Below are 19,910 nucleotides of genomic sequence, written 5' to 3'. Positions count from 1 at the left end.
GGCATGGATGGCATCATTATCTGGGGAGTTGCGAATGGAACTGAACACTGTGCAAACATCAACGAACATCCCCATTTCTGACCTTATGTTGGAGGAAAGGCCATTGATGAAGCAGCTGAAGATGGTTGGGCCTAGGTCACTGCCCTGAGGAACTCCTGCAGGAATGTCCTGGGGCTGTGATAATTGACCTCCAACAACTACAACTATCTTCCTTTGTGCTAGGTATGATTCCAGCCAGTGGTTCCCTTTGACTTCAATTTTACTAGGGCTTCTTGATGCCACACTTGGTCAAATGCTGCCTTGATGTCAAGGGCAGTCACTCTTACCTTGCCTCTGGAATTCAGTTCTTTTGTCCATGTTTGGACCAAGGCAGTAATGAGGTCTGGAGCCGAGTGGTCTGGCGGACCCCAAACTGAACAGTGGTGAGCAGGTTATTGGTGAGTAAGTGCTGCTTGATAGCACTGTTGACGACACCTTCCATCACTTTGCTGATGATTGAGAGTAGACTGATGGAGCGGCAATTGGCCTAATTGGATTTGTCCTGCTTTTTGTGAACAGGACATACCTGGGCAGTTTTCCACATTATCGGGTAGATGCCAGTGTTATAGCTGTACTGGAACTGCTTGATGTTGTTGGGGCCTGTAGCCTTTGCTGTATCCAGTGCGTTCAGTCGTTTCTTGATAGCACATGGAGTGAATCGAATTGGCTGAAGACTGGCTTCTGTGATGGTGGGGATGTCAGGAGGAGACCGATATGGATCATCCACTCGGCACCTCTGGCTGAAGATGGTTGCAAATGCTTCAGCCTTGTCTTTTGCACTCGTGTGCTGGGCTCCGCCATCATTGAGGATGGGGATGTTCATGGATCTTCCTTCTCCCGTTAGTTGTTTAATGGTCCACCACCATTCACGACTGGATGTGGGAGGACTGCAGAGCTTTGATCTGATCTGTTGATTGTGGGATCGCTTAGCTCTATCTGTCGCATGCTGCTTTCACTGTTTAGCATGCATGTAGTCCTGTGTTGCAGCTTCCTCAGGTTGGCACCTCATTTTTAGCTGCTCCTGGCATGCTCTTCTGCACTCCTCATTGAACCAGGGTTGGTCCCCTGGCTTGTTGGTAATGATGGAGTAAAGGATATGCTGGGCCATGAGGCTACAGATTGTGATGGAATACAATTCTGCTGCTGCTGATGGCCCACAGCACCATGAATGCCCAGTTTTGAGCTGCTAGATCTGTTCTGAATCTATCCCATTTAGCACGGTGGTAGTGCCACACAACACGATGGAGGGTGTCCTCCGTGTGAAGAGGGGAGTTCGCCTCCACAATGACTGTGCGATGGTCACTGCCACCAATGCAGTCATGGACAGATGCATCTGGGACAGGTAGATTTGTGAGGACGAGGTCAAGTAGGTTTTTCCCTCGTGTTGGTTCTCTCACCACCTGCCGCAGGCCCCACTATGTCCTTCAGGACTCTGCCAGCTTGGTCAGTAGTGGTGCTACCGAGCCACTCTTGGTGATGGACATTGAAGTCCCCCACCCAGAGTGCATTCTGTGCCCTTGCTACCCTCAGTACTGTTGTGTATGTACCTTTAAGAGAATAACGGGTCTCAGACTGCAGTACCGGCATGACCACCCCTGTATAAAAGGCGCTAGAGAGCCTCTGTTGTTTAGTTTCGTTTATGCCTTTCACCAGTAAAGTTCTGTTTGTTTTCTCTCCTGCTAGTCCGTGTCTCAATCATTCACGGACTTAACAAGTACTACTTCAAGTGGTGTTCAACATGGAGGAGAACTGATTCATCAGCTGAGGGAGGGCGGTAGGTAGTAATCAGCAGGCGGTTTCCTTGCCTCTGTTTGACCTGAAGCCATGAGACTTCATGGGGTCTGAAGTTAATGTTGAGGGCTCCCAGGGTCACTCCCTCCTGACTGTATACCACTGTGCCACCACCTCTGGTGGGTCTGTCCTGCCAGTGGGACAGGACATACCCAGGGATGGTGATGGAGGAATCTGGGACATTGGCTGAAAGGTATGATTCTGTGAATATTACTATATCAGGCTGGAGCTTGACTAGTCTGTGTGACAGCTCTCCCAATTTTGGCACACGTCCCCAGATTTTAGTGAGGAGGACTTTGCAGGGTCGGCTGGGCAGGGTTTGCTGTTGTCGTGTCTGAAGTTGGTGCTGGGTGGTCCGTCCGGTTTTATTATTGTTTTCTGTAGTAGTTTGTTAAAACTGAGTGGCTTGCTGGGCCATTTCAGAGGGCAGTTAAGAGTCAACCACATTTCTGAGGGTCTGGAGTCACATATAGGCCAGACCAGGTAAGGACGGCAGATTTCCTTCCCTAAAGGACATTAGTGAACCTTTTACGACAATCTGATAATTACTGATACTAGTTTTTTTTAATTCAAGATTTAGTTAATTAACTGAATTTAAATTCCCCAGCTGCCATGGTGGGATTTGAACTCATGTCTCTGGATCGTTAGTCCAGGGTTTATGGATTACTAGTTCAGTGACGTAACCACTATGCTACCGTTCCTGATTAGCTGCTATGTTTCCTATATTACAACTGTGACTACACTTCAAAAAGAACTTCATTGCTTGTAAAACGCTTTGGAACATCCTGAAGTTGTGAAAGGCACTATATAAATGCAATACTTTCTTTCTCTAAGATCTCAAACAGGTTCAGAGTTTACTTCCTGTGCCAGTGAAGGTCAGCTCTGATACGGTCTGCATGTAGTCTATGTACCAGTGCGACCTATATGGGGCGGGTACTGTAAGTCAACCGAGAAAGCCACAAAGGATTCTTTTTAAACCTTCCAGCATAAATATTTAGCTTCACCGCTGCACCATTTTGTACAGAAAATCAAATGATTCATTCTGTTTGTTCCAATCAGAGAATGAGGGTAAAAATTAGGGTGTGATTGCTTGTTGGTTCTTCAATGGGGAGAAGAATGTTCAACGTTTCTAATTATGTGTTTTATTTTGGTGTCTAGGCATGTTAGTCAAAGGAAGGGCTGTCAGGAAAATCTTTCTCCTGAGCATTCCATTTTGCGTTTAGTCTGTTTGCTTTAGGATACGTTTCAGCTGAAATGGAGTCGCTCGGGAGCCTCTTCGAACCCCACTCGTTCATGTATTCCACACCGCAGCGGCTCTGCAATGTGACTGCTCTGCAGTGTGTACAGCTTATGTAAGAAATAGCCCGGAAACCAACTGTACATAACAAGGGAGTCACGGTTGTTAAACCTCTCGTGTGAAAGTTGCCATGCGTGAAGGAGTTGTTTGGTGCATGCTAGTTGTTTGGTGCACGTTAGTCCAGCATGACAATCTTTGCAGATGTATTCACAGTCCATATTCATAGAGCTGAATAATGTCAATGGACATTTTTATTTAACGTCAAGTACATTAACGCTAGTACATGCGTCTTTGTGATTCCAATTCTCTGAGTTGAGATTTAGAACACAACATCCCTACCACTCTTGCCTGTGAGTCAGACGGTCATGGGATCTAGGCTGATGCTCCTAGTACAGTACTGAGGGAGTGCTGCACTGTTGGAGGTGCTGCCTTTTGGATAAGTCATTAATCCGAGCTCCTGTCTGCCCTCTCAGGTGGATGTAAGAGATCCCACAGCAATATTTCAAAGAGCAGGGGAGCTCCCCCCAGTGTCCTGGCCAATATTTATCCCTCAACCAACATCATTAAAACAGATTATCTGGTCAATACCATATTGCTGTTTGTGGGACCTTGCAGTGCGCAAATTGGCTGTCGCATTTCCTACATTGCAACAGTGACTACACTTCAAAAGTCCTTCATTGGTTGTAAAGCACTTTGAAACATCCTGAAGTCATGAAAGGCGCTATATAAATGCAAGTTTGTTGTGTATGTACCTTTTAAGAGAAGAACTGATTCTATACTGCAGTACCGGCAGTGACCACCTCTGTATATAAAGCCATAGCAGGCTTCTGTATTTCAGTCTTAAGTTACCCTCTGTTCAGTAAATACCTGTTATTATTGTTCTCCTGCAGTCCGTGTATTATTTATACTCGGACACTACATTGGCGACGAACAGGTTCGAACTCACCTGCAGTACTGCATTACCTCACGGGGATCTTTCCCTGAGAAGAAGCTTCTTGGAGGTCGAAGTCAGAACAACAGGCGTCGACCGCGGGCAACCGCCCAAGGATCCATCAGAGTTCGGAGAGTTGCAGGAGAGGCTGTGGAGAGCTGGGCTTGGCTCCCCAGTCAAGGTGTTCCAGCAAATCGTGCTGGTAGCAGGTAGTGCGCTGACCCTTCCGGACTGCGGCGGGCTCGAGCTCGATCGAGCGGCTCTGCAAAGGGGCCGTGCAGCGTTGTCAGGAGGAAAAAAGAGAGAGAGAGGGTGGAGCGCACAGGGCGCGGTCGGTGCTCAAGAACCGGGCAGCGTAGTGAAAATAAAACAAGGAGAAGGAAAAGTGAGACGCGCCGAAGCCGTGGGTCGCCGCCATTACCCTGCAGAACGCTAGGAGCAGCGTGGCAGCAAGGGGAAGCAGGAAAAGCGCGGGAGGCGCCCTTTTAATCCATTGGTGAAGAAGAAAAAGCGCGGGAGGCGCCATTTTAAATCACCCAAGATGCCGAAAAGTGGCAGTATCACTGCTTTCGACAACGAGGCAGAAGACTGGACCACGTATGTGGAAAGAATTGAAGTGTACTGCAGGGCAAATGAGGTGGCCGATGGAAAGAAGGCGTCGGTATTATTAAATTTGATGGGCGTGAGAACGTACGGCCTATTGCGGAATTTAATTACCCCAGCTAAACCAATGGAGAAAAGCTTTGAAGAGATTTGTTAATATCTTACAGGAACACCTAAACCCTACACCGCTGCTGATAGCAGAAAGATTCAAGTTCCATAAAAGACACCAGCACAAAGATGAGAGCAATGCTGACTATCTTACGGAACTACGCAAGTTATCGAAGCACTGCCAGTTCGGAGCAGGACTGGCAGACACCTTACGGGATAAGTTTGTCTGCGGGCTCCAGAGTGAAGGAACACAGAAACGACTACTTTCGGAAAAGGACCTGATGCTAGAACAGGCTTTCAGCGTGGCAGTATCCTACGAAGCAGCAGCACGGGGAGCTGCGGAAATACAACAGAAACCAGAGGAATACAGCGCTAACGAAATGGCGTATGGAGCAGAAAAGTGCTATTGCTGCGGCAGAACAACCCATGATCAGAAGGACTGCTGGTTTAAGGACAAAGTATGCAGGCAATGTGGGGAAAATGGGACACATAGCAAGAATATGCAGGCCGGGAAAGAAAACCAACACTACAAGAACCACTAAGGAAAAGTACAAGAAAGTAAAGAAATTGACAGGCAGTAGTTCGGAAGATCAGGAGAGTGATAAGGACTCCGGGAGCAGGAGACTAAGTTGTCTAAAGTTACACAACGTGATCGCAAAGGAGGATCACCGAACCATTTGGGTCACCCTCATGATAGCAGGGTCCCCAGTAAAGATGGAATTGGACACAGGATCAGCCCTAACTGTCATGAATCGACGAGACTACGAGCGGCTATTCTCACACATACCCTTGAAGGACACGTCCATTGTATTGAAGACATACACGGGGCAAAAAGTCTACCCCAGAGGAAAAATAAGGGTGCCAGTTGAATACAACGGCAAGGAAACACAGAAACTGTATCTATATATACTACCAGATGGAGGACCACCATTATTGGGATGTGAATGGATCCGAAAAATACAATTGGATTGGCATTCCATTCAGGCGCTAACTGTGACTGATAAAAAGGATGATGACGTCACACCTGGACGACTGTCAAAAATTCTAACTGACGCGAAAGAGGTGTTCCAACAAGGACTTCGGACTCTAAAAGGAGTAACGGCAACGATAAAAATCGAAGATAACGCAAACCTTACACGATCCGCCCAGCCGTTGAAGCAGAGCTGGAGAGCCTGGAGCGTTCGGGTGTGCTGTCCAAGGTGGACTGGAGTGAGTGGGCCACACCCATCGTTCCTGTAATAAAGAAATCATTGAGCAGCACGCCTGGGGAACCGAAGAAGGTTTGCATCTGTGGGGACTTCAAGATAACTGTGAACCCAGTCCTGCACACAGTACAATATCCATTTCCACGGATAGAAGATATTTTCGCCTCACTATCTGGAGGGAAACGCTTTACAAAGATTGATCTGGCCCAAGCTTATCTACAAATGGAGGTGGAAGAAGCATCGAGGAAATACCTCACGATAAACACTCACAAAGGCCTTTACCAGTACAATCGACTGGTATTTGGGGTAGCATCAGCCCCGGCTATTTGGCAGAGGGCGATTGAACAAGTCCTGCAAGGGATCCCGGGGACCCAGTGTTATTTGGACGACATCCTGGTTACGGGCGAAAATGACAGTGAACACCTTGCCAACCTGGAGCAGGTGCTCACGAGATTACAGGAATATGGGTTACGAGCCAACCGCCCCAAATGCGAGTTCTTCAGGAGACAAATCTCGTATTGTGGCCACATGATTGATGAGGAAGGGTTGCATAAGTCGCCGGACAAGATTGAGGCTGTAGTCAAGGCTCCAGCACCGGAAAATGTGTCGCAACTGAGATCATTCCTTGGGTTGGTGAACTACTACCATAAGTTCTTGCTGAATTTATCTACAATTCTGCACCCACTGAACGCCCTGCTGCAAACTGGAGTAACATGGAAATGGAGTGATGAGTGTAAGCGTGCCTTTCAGAAATGTAAATGCCTAATCACTTCAAAAGAAGTATTGGCCCACTACAATCCAACACTACCGATTCGGTTAGCATGTGATGCGTCTCCCTACGGCATCGGAGCGGTGCTGTCACACAAATTCCTTGATGGTTCAGAGAGGCCAATAGCCTTTGCGTTGCGCTCGTTAACCTCAGCCGAGCGTAACTACGCCCAGATTGACAGGGAGGCCCTCAGCCTGGTGTGGGGTGTGAAGAAGTTCAATCACTATCTGCACGGGCAGAAATTCACCCTACTGACTGATAATCAGCCCTTGGTCTCCATTTTTAACCCAAAGAAGGGCGTTCCGGTGATGACGGCGCAACGGCTGCAAAGATGGTCACTTTTTCTGGGGGCACATCAGTACGACATAGAGTACAAGGGTACGAAACAGCATGGAAATGCTGATGGGGTGTCGCGCCTACCGTTGCCTACGGTAGAGGAAGCACCTGCAGTGGACCCTGTTGAGATATTCCATGCGACCATAGTTGAATGTCTACCTGTTGCAAACTCAAGTATAGAGAAGGAAACCCGAAATGACCCGACACTCTCTCGGGTCTATGATTTGACGGTGAAGGGATGGCCAGCACATGGCGACTCACTGTTGCCAGCATTCTCGCCAAGGAGAGAACAGCTGTCAGTGTGCCGGGGGACCTTGATGTGTGGATCCCGAGTGGTAATTCCACCCAAGTTGAGAGAGAGAGTGCTCAATGAGCTTCATGAGGGTCATCTGGGAGGGGTACAAATGAAGAGCCTAGCCAGGGCGTTTGTGGTGTGGCCGGGAATCAATAAAGAAATCGAGGATATGACCAAGAGATGCACAGGATGCCAGAAGGTCCAAAACGCTCCACCACAGGCCCCGCTACATCCATGGGAGTGGCCCTCCTCTCCATGGCAATGGGTACACATTGATTTTGCTGGTCCATTTATGGACTCAATGTTCCTAATCGCTGTGGATGCCCATTCGAAATGGCCAGAGGTCATCAAAATGTCCTCCACCACCACGGAGAAAACTATTGCAGTCCTACGGACCATCTTCGCCAGGAATGGCTTGCCAGAACAGATTTGCTCTGACAATGGGCCACAGTTTGTGTCCGAGGATTTCCGGAGGTTTCTGAGGAATAATGGGGTGAAACATTACACATCTGCCCCATATCATTCAGCCACAAATGGATTGGCTGAGAGGTTTGTTCAGACCTTTAAAAAGGCAATAAAGGCAATGTATAATGACGACATACCACTACAACACAAGGTGGATAATTTCTTGTTTGCTTACCGGAATGCGACACATGCAGTCACCAACCAAGCTCCAGCCATAATGTTCTTCAACCGAAGGCTAAGATGTTGCCTGGATTTGCTCAAACCAAACATAAGACGAGATGTTGAGGATAAGCAATTCCAGCACACAAATGAGAAGCCAACCAGGAGCTTCAAGATAGGGCAACCAGTCTTGGCCCGCGACTACCGAACAGAAAAATGGCAACCAGGAACGATATGCACACAGCAGGGACCACTAATGTACACAGTGGACGTTGGAGAGAGCATCGTGAGACGCCATGCTGACCAGATTCTAGAGTCACAGGAACAAGCCAAACCCATACCACGAGCAGGTGCACCTGGTAATCAACCTGAAGTACAGATTGCGTCTACCTCAGAAGCAGTGGTATTGGAAGCTGACGAACCAACCAATGACAATGAGCCAGAATCAACTCCGCCGCAAGAACAGGATACTCGAGAAAGGCGCTATCCAGTCAGGATCAGGAAGCCTCCTCAAAGACTGAACTTATAAATGATTATTTCAGTTGATGTATATAGTACAAAGAAAATTGTAATTGTAATTAGTTATTATTTAGTTGTTAAATGAATGTTATGTACTGTTTATCTAAAAGGGGAGGAATTGTCGTGTATGTACCTTTAAGAGAAGAACTGATTCTATACTGCAGTACCAGCAGTGACCACCCGTGTATATAAAGCCATAGCAGGCTTCTGTACGTCAGTCTTAAGTTACCCTCTGTTCAAGTAAATACCGGTTATTATTGTTCTCCTGCAGTCCATGTATTATTTATACTCGGACACTACAAAGTTCTTTTTCACTTTTATCACAAAGATACTTGTGGAATCTCATTCTAAAGAGCTGAACTTTCCCCTGGAGGTATTTGTAGGCTCCATGCCAGAAACGGGGTCAGCAATCTGCTTAGCTTCTGTGCTTGCCCGCAGTTGGGAATCAGTGCTTCTGCCAAAGGGTCTTGAATCCAAAGAATGTAGGAACAGATGTCACGGCTGAGGTACCAATAGGTATTGTAAGGCTCGCAAAATTCTACAAATTCCCCCAAACCAAGAAGAGAAGAGATTTTGGACTGTTTAAACGAATATTGGGCCAAAAGGGGCTTAAAATGAAAACCCCAGGATTTTGGCTATTTTAAAAGGCATGTCCAGGCCTGTGGAAGGCTGCAACAAAGGAGTTGGGATGGGCCCTGTAAAACAAACAGTTTGAGTATTGGCAAAGGCCAGATTGTCTGGGCATGTTCTGGACCATCTCAGTCATTCTACATAAAGACAATAGGCCTACGGAAGGACAGTGCCTGCCAGAGATACAGGGCCATCAAAAATATGAATAATACAGTACATGCCACTAATCAACAAAAGAGACCCTGACCCCAGCAGGAGAAGACAATCAAACAACAGTTTAAACCACTGAGAGACATCCAAAACCACTTCACACATTTAAACCAATTTTGAAGCAATCCCGAAACCAGTTAAATAAATGGGACCAATCAAAATTAACGAGCCCGCCTAAAATCTAACAAGATTAGCAGGCTTCGTTTAGTACAAACTAAAGACCTGTCTCCACAAGAAATGAGTTCGATGGGTTTGATCAGAGAGTCATACGGACAGTCAGTGAAGGTTATTCAGACGGTGTGTGAACTTGAAGGTACAGTTCATACAGACAGAGGCACAGCTCATTTGAAAGACACATCAGCCTCGGGACAATCAATCGACGAAAGGACAACAGGAGGAGAACGGAAGGAATCGCGGCAACCAAGGGCCCCAAGAAACAAATTACCAACAACGAAGTAATACTGGGCCACCGCGACCAACAAGAAACCAACTCGGAAGAAACCGAAGATCTGCAAGTTTTTCCCACTCTACAAACTATTCCTGCATTTGGTGAGCATTTCCTGGTCCGCTGGAATTCAACCTAGTTAGTGTAGTGGGATTGGGAGGGGTGAAGTATTTTGTCTATTGTCATTCTCCCTTGTATATTCCGATGTGTTCCCCCTTTTTAGAGTGATAAGATTATTGTGTTGTGTATATTTTCTTGTCTCAAATAAAAACCAAAGTTCTTGCATCAAATTCAATTGTTTGCTGCAATTTCATTACGACCCCCAAATAAGTCCAGGTCTAGAACCAAGCGAGTGGGAGCGATTCGAACCGCCCGGGAGTCAGAGGCAAAGCTGACCACACACACCACCCTTACAGTATTTTGAGGTTTGATACATTATTATCAAGGTTTAGAGAGCTGATACACTCGTGGGTGAGCTAAAGCTTTGGGCAAGCATCCTTGGAAGCAGAGCATTCAATTCAATTGGATTTTCAGACATCCCTTTCACTGTGACGTTGCCTCATCATAGGAACCTCCCATGATACGCTAACTGAAATGCCATACAATACGGTAGACACATACCATTTTATAGGAACAGGTGTAGGCTATTCATCACCTCGAGCCTGTTCCGCCATTCATTTAGGTCATGGCTGATCTGTATCTTAACTATCTACCCGCCTTGGTTCCATAACCCTTAATACCCTTGCCTAACAACAATTTTCAATTGATCCAGCCTCTTGCTTTTTGAGGGAGAGTGCCAGATTTCCACTACCCTTTCTGTGAAGTGCAGTGTGAAGTGCTGAGTGCAGTGCAGAGAATTTAATACGGAGGGCCAATATAAATGTAGAATACAATTTGTTCAGATCGAGCAAATTCTTATTAAGATAGAACTTGCATTCATGTAGCGCCTTGCAAGTGCTCAGAGCTTCATAGCCAATGAAATACAAGAAACATATTTCAGAATCATCCCAACAAGGTAACGTTACCCAGGCAGGACATACCTTGGAACTCCGTCTAGAGTATATAATGTGGGGAATTTGGATATTTAGAGTTGATAATATGGGTAGTTGGATTATTTAGAATTGGCCCAGAGGCGAGAGTGCTACCAACTGAGCCACAGCTGACACCCGTCATCTATCGTCGTAACATTTAATTGTGAAAGAGGCAAATAAAAATGTAGGTGATTTGACAACTTAATGTGGATTCCTTCAAAACAAGCCATCAAACGTTTGTTTGGTTTCTTTAAAGTTCCCTTCTTTCCCTACATCTGACCGCACAATTCACATTCCTCAGCTAAGAAGGTGGGCCAGTGGTTTACTGCCAGGCCTCGGCCAAGTAGCGCGTCTTCACGTGCAACAGCACAGATACTGAGTGTTGGGTTTTCAACCACACAACCAAGCCTGATTCTGTTCTCCTCTGACATTTTCACACTTGTACTTTTTCAGCAGAAGTTGCTAGATGGTGATCAGAAACAGCAATGCTGGCTGTTTTATCTCCTCCCTAACTCCTAGGCACTGAGGCCAATTTGTAGCACATCTGCTGTCTTGACTGAGATCAGCAAATGCGGTACAACAGCAACAACTTGCATTTATATAGTGCCTTTATCATAGTAAAATGTCCCAAACCGCTTCACAGGAGTGATTATCAGACACAATTTGACACCGAGCCACATAAGGAGGTATTAGGACAGGTGATCAAAAGCTTGATCAGAGAGTGTCTTAAAGGAGAAGAGAGAGGTAGCGAGGTTTAGGGAGGGAATTCCAGAGCTTGGGGCCGAGACAGCTGAAGTCATGGCCACTATTGGTTGGGTGAAGGAAATCAGGGATGCGCAAGAGGCTAGAATTGCAATGCTTCTGATTTTAAGCTCTCATCCTCGTGTTCAAATACCATCATGGCCTCGCCCCTCCCTATCTCTGTAACCTCCTCCAGCCTTACAACCCTCCAAGATCTCTGCGTTCCTCCACACCAGACAGAACATGTATCAACTATACCATTGGGGAGTTGCCTGATCTTTACTGGATGCCATCCTTTTGATGGTGCACACCAAGATTGGGAGTTCAACACTTCATGTCTCTGTGCAGTTTTAATCATTTGTATAAATTTAGCAAATGTTTACTCAGTAAATATTTTGTTCAAATATTACAAAATGTCACTTTATTTTGTTTAAGATGTTTCTCCTAAAGCAGGAGGAGCGATTGAACCTACTTAAGTCTCAGTGTTGACTTGGCTCATGGATAATGACACCTTAGCTCGGTTGGAAATGTTATCGCCTCTATGTCAGAAGCTTGTGTGTTTGTGCCCTTGTACCAGGGCCTGAGCACATAAATCTAGGCTGATCTTCCAATGCAGGACTGAGGGGAGTGCTGTGTTACTAGAGGTGCTGTCCTTCAGATGAGAGCTAGATCTGTTTCTGGCTGGGACAGTATAGACACTGGGATGGAGATCACCTCACACAAGAGGTAGGTATCTGGTAGAGCCAGAGTGGTCTCCTGGACTGTTTTCGATTGCCTGAAGGGGTCAGAGAAAATTCCAGATTTTATTTCCCCCCACCACCTCCCCCCCCCCACCATAATTGGTATGGGTTTTTATCAGTTTTTTCATCTCTCTCAGAAGATCACATGGGTTGGTGGAGAGTGTCTGTATTGTGATACGTAAGACATCACGGCAGTATGGAGCAGGTTGGATGGACCAATGGGTCTTTTCCTGTCCGTCATTGTTCGTATGTTAGAGGCCCCTGCGCTTATTCAGGTGGACATGACATCTGCAACGAGTAGATGTAAACATAGAAACATAGGAGATAGGAGCAGGAGTAGGCCATTCGGCCCTCCGAGCCTGTTCCACATTCAATGAGATCATGGCTGATCATCCAGATTCAGTACCCTGTTCCTGCCTTCTCCATATCCCTTGATCCCTTTAGCCTTAAGAAATATATCCAACTCCTTGAATATATTTAATGAATTGGCCTCTACTGCCTTCTTTGGTAGAGAATTCCACAGGTTCACCACTCTCTGGGTGAAGAAATTCCTCCTCATCTTTGTCCTAAATGGCTTACCCCTTATCCTTAGACTGTGACCCCTGGTTCTGGACTCCCCGACCATCGGGAACATCCTGCATCTAATCTGTCTAGTCCTGTTAGAATTTTATAAGTTTCGATGAGATCCCCTCTCATTCTTCTGAACTCCAGCGAGTACAAGCCCAATCGACTCAATCTCTCCTCATACGTCATTCCTGCCATCTAGGGTATCAGCCTGGTGAATCTTCGCTGCACTCCCTCCATGGCAAGAACGTCCTTCCTCAGATAAGACGACCAAAACTGCACACAATACTCGAGATGTGGTCTCACCAAGGCCCTGTACAACTGCAGCAAGACATCCTTGTTCCTGCACTCAAACCCTCTTGCTACGAAGGCCAACATACCATTTGCCTTCTTAACCGCCTGCTGCACCTGCATGCTTACCTTCAGCGACTGGTGCACAAGGACGCCCAGGTCTCGTTGCATTTCCCCTTCTCCCAATCTATTGCCATTCAGATAATAATCTGCCTTCCTGTTTTTGATACCAAAGTGGATAACCTCGCATTTATCCACGTTCTATTGCATCTGCCATGTTTCTGCCCAATCACCCAACCTGTCCAAATCATACTGGAGTTTCTCGGTATCCTCCTCACAGCATACACGCCCACCCAGCTTTGTGTCATCTGCAAACTTGGAGATATTACATCTAGTTCCCTTGTCCAGATCATTAATATATATTGTGACTAGCTGGGGTCCACGGACCGATCCCTGCGGTACCCCACTAGTCACTGCCTGCCACTCGGAAAAAGAGCCGTTTATTCCAACTCTTTGCTTTCTGTCTGCCAACCAGTTCTCTATCCAAGTCAATACCTTGCCCCCAATCCCATGTGCCTTAATTTTACACGCTAATCTCTTATGCGGGACCTTATCGAAAGCCTTTTGAAAATCCAAATACACCACATCCACTGGTTCTCCCTTATCTATTTTACCAGTTACATCCTCAAAATTCCAGTAGGTTAGTCAAGCACGATTTACCTTTTGTAAATCCATGTTGACTTTGTCCGATCCGGTCACTTTTTTCCAAGTGCTCTGCTATTACATCCTTTATAATGGACTCCAGCATTTTCCCCACTACCGATGTCAGGCTTCCCCATTTTCTCTACCACCCTTTTTGAACAGTGGGGTAACATTAGCTACCCGCCAATCCATGGGTACTGTTCCAGAGTCTATCGAATGTTGGATGATGTTAGGGTTGGTATTCTGCTGGAATGAAGTCAGATGGGCTGAATGGCTTGCTGCTTCACTCAATAATTTAAAGCCTACCTCTTATTGTAATTATTTCAGAATTGTTGGCATTACACAGTGAAACACTCTGGGCTGGATTTTTCTCAATGAGAAGCTTTTGGAGACGGGACTGCTGCTGGCCGGCTCTCAATCCTGCCTCCATCAGCCTCTGACCAATCAGTGGGATTTTTCCCTGATTGACTTTGTTAAGCCCGCCCAGCGGGCTCAGCAGGCCAATTAGGGGGAAGTCACTGACAGAGCATGTCAATGTCTGACGTGCCATCTGTCAAGATTTCTTGAAAGAAGAAATGTCAGCGTTTGACAGCTATGTGAAGCTGTCAAACACTGACATTCTGTGTAGTTTGATGAGCCCTTGTGTTCAGGACTCATCAAACCTTTCACCTTTGCAGAAATCACCTGGCTGTTGGTTCGGAGGATCCAACAGCCAATCTGTGAAATCTACAATGGAGATGGCGGGACTCCGGAACCACAACGGCTGTAGGCAGAAACAAAGGTAAATGAACATTTTATAACACTTAACACTCACCTTACATACTTACCACTCCACACTTGCACCCATCACTCACCTCTACATCGCACTTTCAGACATCTCCTACCCCCCGCAGACCACCTCTTCGCCTCCTGCACCCTGGCGGGGTTCTCCGAGGTCAGGAAGCCTCCACTTGGAAAAGTAAAAGGGGACTAATCCTTTTTTCTGCCTGTTAACTACCTGTTAACAGGCAGTTAATAGGATTTAATCCCTTTCCCGCCTCGAGCAGACGGGACCCGGGGCAGGACGGCTTCCTGCCTCCTGGCAAAAGGGCACGGAGGCGGGTTGGGGGAGGGTTTGCCAGCTGCCCCCACATTCTGCAACTTTACCGGCAGACCCGCCTCCTCGGGGCTGACAAAATCCAGCCCTCTGTTACAGCGAACTTGTAAACTGTGAATCCCTGCATACTCACCTTGAGTACAGTGAAACACAATTTACAGTGGATTTAGATGTAGGCACAAATATCTTTTTTTTGCAAGGTTAGAAGCATTTCATTCCAAAGCAAACCAGTCACCTCTCACCTGCGTAATTTTCAGATCTAATTCCACACTAATTATGGGCTTGCATGAAAATGGTTCTAGTCTTTTAAGTTCTTGAAAAACATCATTTTTAAGCCTTCAATTAAATAGAACTTGAGAACAGTTGTGTGTGTGTATGTATATTGTATTGTATTATATATACATTTTATATATTTAAATTGCTACTCCCTTGGCATTGCTGATGGTGAGTCAAAGGATATGGAAACTGTTAGGTGTTGGCTTTATTTTCAGGAGGGATTGTGTGCGTCGAGGTTACAGAGCGCTTTTTACTGGTTCTGCCGGTCAGCGAAGTGATTGTCCATTGGCTGTAAGGGCCCCTCTGTGAAGAATTTGAGCAGGGTCGATCAAGTGAGCAGGGGCTCACAACGCAGAATGGCCCAAATTGGCAAATTCATTCAGAGAGGCCACAAGATTAGTAGTTGCGGGAATTGAAAATATCACATTGGCACAGCAATTGGTACAGTACAGTACAATAGTACATTAGGAAGATGAGTTGGAATTGGGACTTTGATGTATTGTTGGGACGGCGTAGAAAGAGTTTTTTTTCATTTGTTCCTGGGATGTGGGTGTCGCTGGCAAGGCCAGCATTTATTGTCCATCCCTAATTGCCCTTGAGAAGGTGGCGGTGAGCCGCCTTCTTGAACCGCTGCTGTCCTTGTTGTTAAGGAGGAGGGTTCCAAGATTTTGACCCAGCGACGATGGAGGAACGGCGATATACTTCCAAGTCAGGATGGTGTGTAACAGTCGCGTGTTTGGGAGGTGCTGCCGAAGAAGCCTTGGCGAGTTGCTACTGTGCATCTTGTAGATGGTACACACTGCCGCCATGGTACACCGGTGGTGCAGGGAGTTAATGTTTAAGGTGGTGGATGGGGTGCCAAACAAGCGGGCTGCTTTGATGGAAGGTGTCGAGCTTCTTGAATGTTGTTGGAGCTGCATTCATCCAGGTAAGTGGAAAGTATTCCATCACACTCCTGACTTGTGCCTTGTAGATGGTGGAAAGGCTTTGGGGAGTCAGGAGGTGAAACAATCATCACAGAATACCCAGTCTTTGGCCTGCTCTTGTAGCTAGTTAAGTGACCCCCAGGATGTTGATGGTGGGGTATTCGGCAATGGTAATGCTGTTGACTGTCAAGGGGCGGTGGTTAGACTCTTGCTTGTTGGAGATAGTCATTGCCTACTACATCTTACCATACCGTTTCCTGAGCTGAGAGTGTTTGATATATCTGAAATAGGAATTTGTTCTATTTTACAGTATTAACATCCCTCAACTTGATGACCATGGCACTGTGATAACAACCAGATTATCTGTATTTTAATGATGTTGGTTGAGGGATAAATATTGGCCAAGACACCGGAGAGAACTCCCCTGCTCTTCTTGGAAATACTGCCCTGGGATCTTTTACATTCACCTGAGTGGGCAGATGGGACCTCGTTTTAACGTCTCATCTGAAAGACAGCACCTCCAACAGTGCAGCACTCCCTTAGAACTGTATTGCGTGCTGGCTCAGATTTTGTGCTCAAGTCTTTGGTGTGGGACTTGAACACACAACCTGCTGACTCCGAGGCAAGAGTGCTACCAACTGAGTCACGACTGACACCTAATTGATGAAAATGTCGATTTAAGTGACAATTTACTCGAGATGCCAACGAGACTCCTCAGGACAGGGTCCCTTTAAGCAAACGGCTGGCGGTCAATATTGGCGGAAATCTGAATACTTTGCTGCTCCTTGCTTTCTGTGACTGGGAGCTCGTTGCACTCCACACCTCCAGCGCATATATAATTTGGATCGCTTTGAAAGGATTGTCTTTTTTTTGTCTGTGTGTGTGCAAAGGAGATGCGGCACAAATGACGTCTTGTACCGACGCCATGTTTCTTTTTGCAGGGCTGTCCCAGCAAGCAGCAGGTGCTCAGTGCCATTCGCCAGATGCAGAAACTGCTCTCCACTCAGGAAGCCCAGTACACACAGGGGATTCGCATGATGAAGAGAAAGCTCAGCCTTCTGCAGAACACAGTAAACAAGCAGGCTTCCAAGCACAATGGTAAGTTGAACGAAGCATGACTAGATACCAGAGCGAGGAGATCCTTTCACTGTGCCTCAGGCCATCCCTATTCGGAGCATAGGAACAGGAGTAGGCCATTCAGCCCCTCGAGGCTGTTCCGTCATTCAGTTAGATCATGGCTGATCTGTATCTTACCTGCCTTGGTTCCGTAACCCTTAATATGCTAACCTAACAAAAATATATCAATCTTGGTTTGGACATTTTCAATTGGTCCCAGCCTCAACAGCTTTATGGCGAGAGAGTTCCAGATTTCCACTACCCTTTGTGTGAAGAAGTAATTCCCGACATCATCCCTGAACGGCCTAGCTCTAATTTTAAGGTTATGCCCCCTTGTTCTGGACTCACCCCGCCAGAGGAAATAGTTTCACTCTATCCTATCAATTCCTTTAATCACCTCTTAATCTTTTATACTTGAGGGAATACAAGCTTAGTCTATGAAACCTGTCCCCATAATTTAACCCTTATTTGAGTAGGCACTTTTTAATCTGTATTTGAAATTAGTTTTTTTTTGTCTGATAACGCTCCTGTGAAATGCCTTGGGACATTTTACTATGTTAAAGGCACTATATAAATGTAAATTGTTAGTTTATTTTGCCTCAGTATAATTCTCAGGGATCGGGTAGAACTCCATAGCAATACTCATCCCCAGATGTGCCATGTGCTGTGCTTAATGTTATCGTGTCTTGAGGGCAGAATGGGCAACATGCAAGGTGGCAATGTAGTACTTGAGTACAAAATGGATATTGAGGCTTGGATTGAGGTACTTGTTAAGGTGCTGTTAACGGGTATTCTGAACCATGACAGATAAGATCTAACACAAAGCCAAATACTGCGAGATGCTGGAAGTCTGAAATGAAAGCAGAAAATGCTGGAAACATAGGAAGAGGAGTAGACCATTCAGCCCCTCAAGTCTGTTCTGCCACTGTTCATTTAGATCATGGCTGATCTGTACCTCAACTCCATTTGACAAGGCCTTGGTTCCATCAAGAAACACTCAGCAGGTCAGGCAACATCTTTGGCGAGAGAGAGAGAGACAGAAACGTAGAGTTAACATTTCAGGTCGAATACCCTTTGTCAGAATTGGAAAGTGTTAGCGGTAAATGGTTTCTAAGCAGGGAGAAAAGTGGGCAGGAAAAGTAAAGAGAGGTATCAAACCTCTAACAGTGCTGAAATCTAGCACCATATACACACCACCCATAGATACTGCCCTATCCACCGTGCTAGTGATCTCCTAAAACAACCGCCACTAGATTAATCAGACATGACCTATGCTTCACAAACCCCCGCTGACTCGCTTTGATCAGCTGATACTTGTCCAGGTGCTCGGGTCACTGTGTCTCTGATGACTGACTTTAGTAACTTCTCCACTACTGATGTTAAACTGATGCGCCTGTAGTTTCCTGGTTTACCCCTTGATATACCTATCAATTCATCCAATGAAAAGCGACGAGTTAAGAAAGTAACTATAGGTTTTTATTGGCTAAATAACAGAGCCCACCCTCGTGGGTGATCGGATCCAACAAGGAGGAATACCAGCCAGTCGACCACCTTTTATACCTGGGCAGGTAGGTGGAGCCATGGGCGGAGTCAGCAGTGGTCAGCCCAGGTATAACAGCGTGACAAGAGGCGACCTCGTGTAGTGATACAACAGTGTAAACAGTGATAACCATAGTGTAACGATAGTGAACGATAAAAGTGGTTTACCACATTCACCCCTTGTTTAGATTTGAGTCTGGCGGGGTGAAGTGTACTACCAGTTCGGGTATGTCAGTCTGTCCGGAGGCCTCGTAAGCCTTTCTGATCGTCGCAGCAGCGGCGGCGGTGATGCAGTATCCGACGTTAATGCTGGTGTCTGCGTGGTCGGCGAAGGCTCGTGGGGTTCCGGCATGCCGTCTACCTGGGCTGGATCTGGGGGAGTGGTGGGGGGTAATGGTGGTGTCTCAGGGGTGCCCGAGGGTGCAAGGTCTCATAAGGAGACTGTGTCCTCCCGCCCGTCTGGGTATGCCACATAGGCGTACTGGGGGTTGGCGTGCAGGAGGTCCACCCTCTCGACCAGGGGGTCCGTTTTATGGGCCCTCACGTGCTTTCGCAGCAAGACGGGCCCCGGAGAGGTCAGCCAAGTTGGTAGCGTGGTTCCCGTAGTCGACTTCCTGGGGAAAACAAACATTCGTTCATGGGGGGTGGCGTTAATGGCAGTGCAAAGCAGTGACCGGATGGAGTGCAGCGCTGCCGGGAGGACTTCCTGCCAGCGAGAGGTTGGGAGGCCCTTAGACTTTAAGGCTAAGAGAACGGCCTTCCAGACAGTCGCGTTCTCTCTTTCCACCTGGCCGTTCCCCCGGGGGTTGTAGCTGGTGGTCCTGCTTGCAGCAATACCTCTCGCTAGTAGGAACTGGCGAAGTTCCTCGCTCATGAAGGAGGAGCCCGGTCGCTATGTATATAGTTCGGGAACCCGAACAAGGCGAAGAGGTCATTCAGGCATCTGATGACCGTGGTACTGGTCATGTCTGGGCAGGGGAAGGCGAAGGGGAAACGGGAGTACTCATCAATAATGTTGAGGAAGTACACATTACGGTCAGAGGACGGGAGGGGCCCCTTAAAATCGATGCTCAAGCGCTCGAAGGG

General features: G+C 46.8%; 1 protein-coding gene across 1 annotated transcript in view; it reads left to right on the top strand.

Annotated features, from left to right (window-relative positions):
* The window catches only part of LOC147109573 (fibulin-7-like), a 67,552-nt gene that overhangs the window by 8,151 nt on the left and 39,491 nt on the right, over positions 1–19,910 (top strand). The window contains exon 2 of the mRNA XM_086003629.1: positions 17,111–17,267. Coding sequence (XP_085859755.1) covers positions 17,111–17,267 — 157 coding nt within the window. The remainder of the gene's footprint in view (positions 1–17,110; positions 17,268–19,910) is intronic.

The sequence above is a fragment of the Somniosus microcephalus genome, chromosome 12 (genome assembly GCF_052327205.1).
Source record: "Somniosus microcephalus isolate GS21.2 chromosome 12, FLI_Smic_1.0, whole genome shotgun sequence".
Classification (NCBI taxonomy): Eukaryota; Metazoa; Chordata; class Chondrichthyes; order Squaliformes; family Somniosidae; genus Somniosus; species Somniosus microcephalus.
This window is presented reverse-complemented; position numbering and strand designations above follow the sequence as displayed.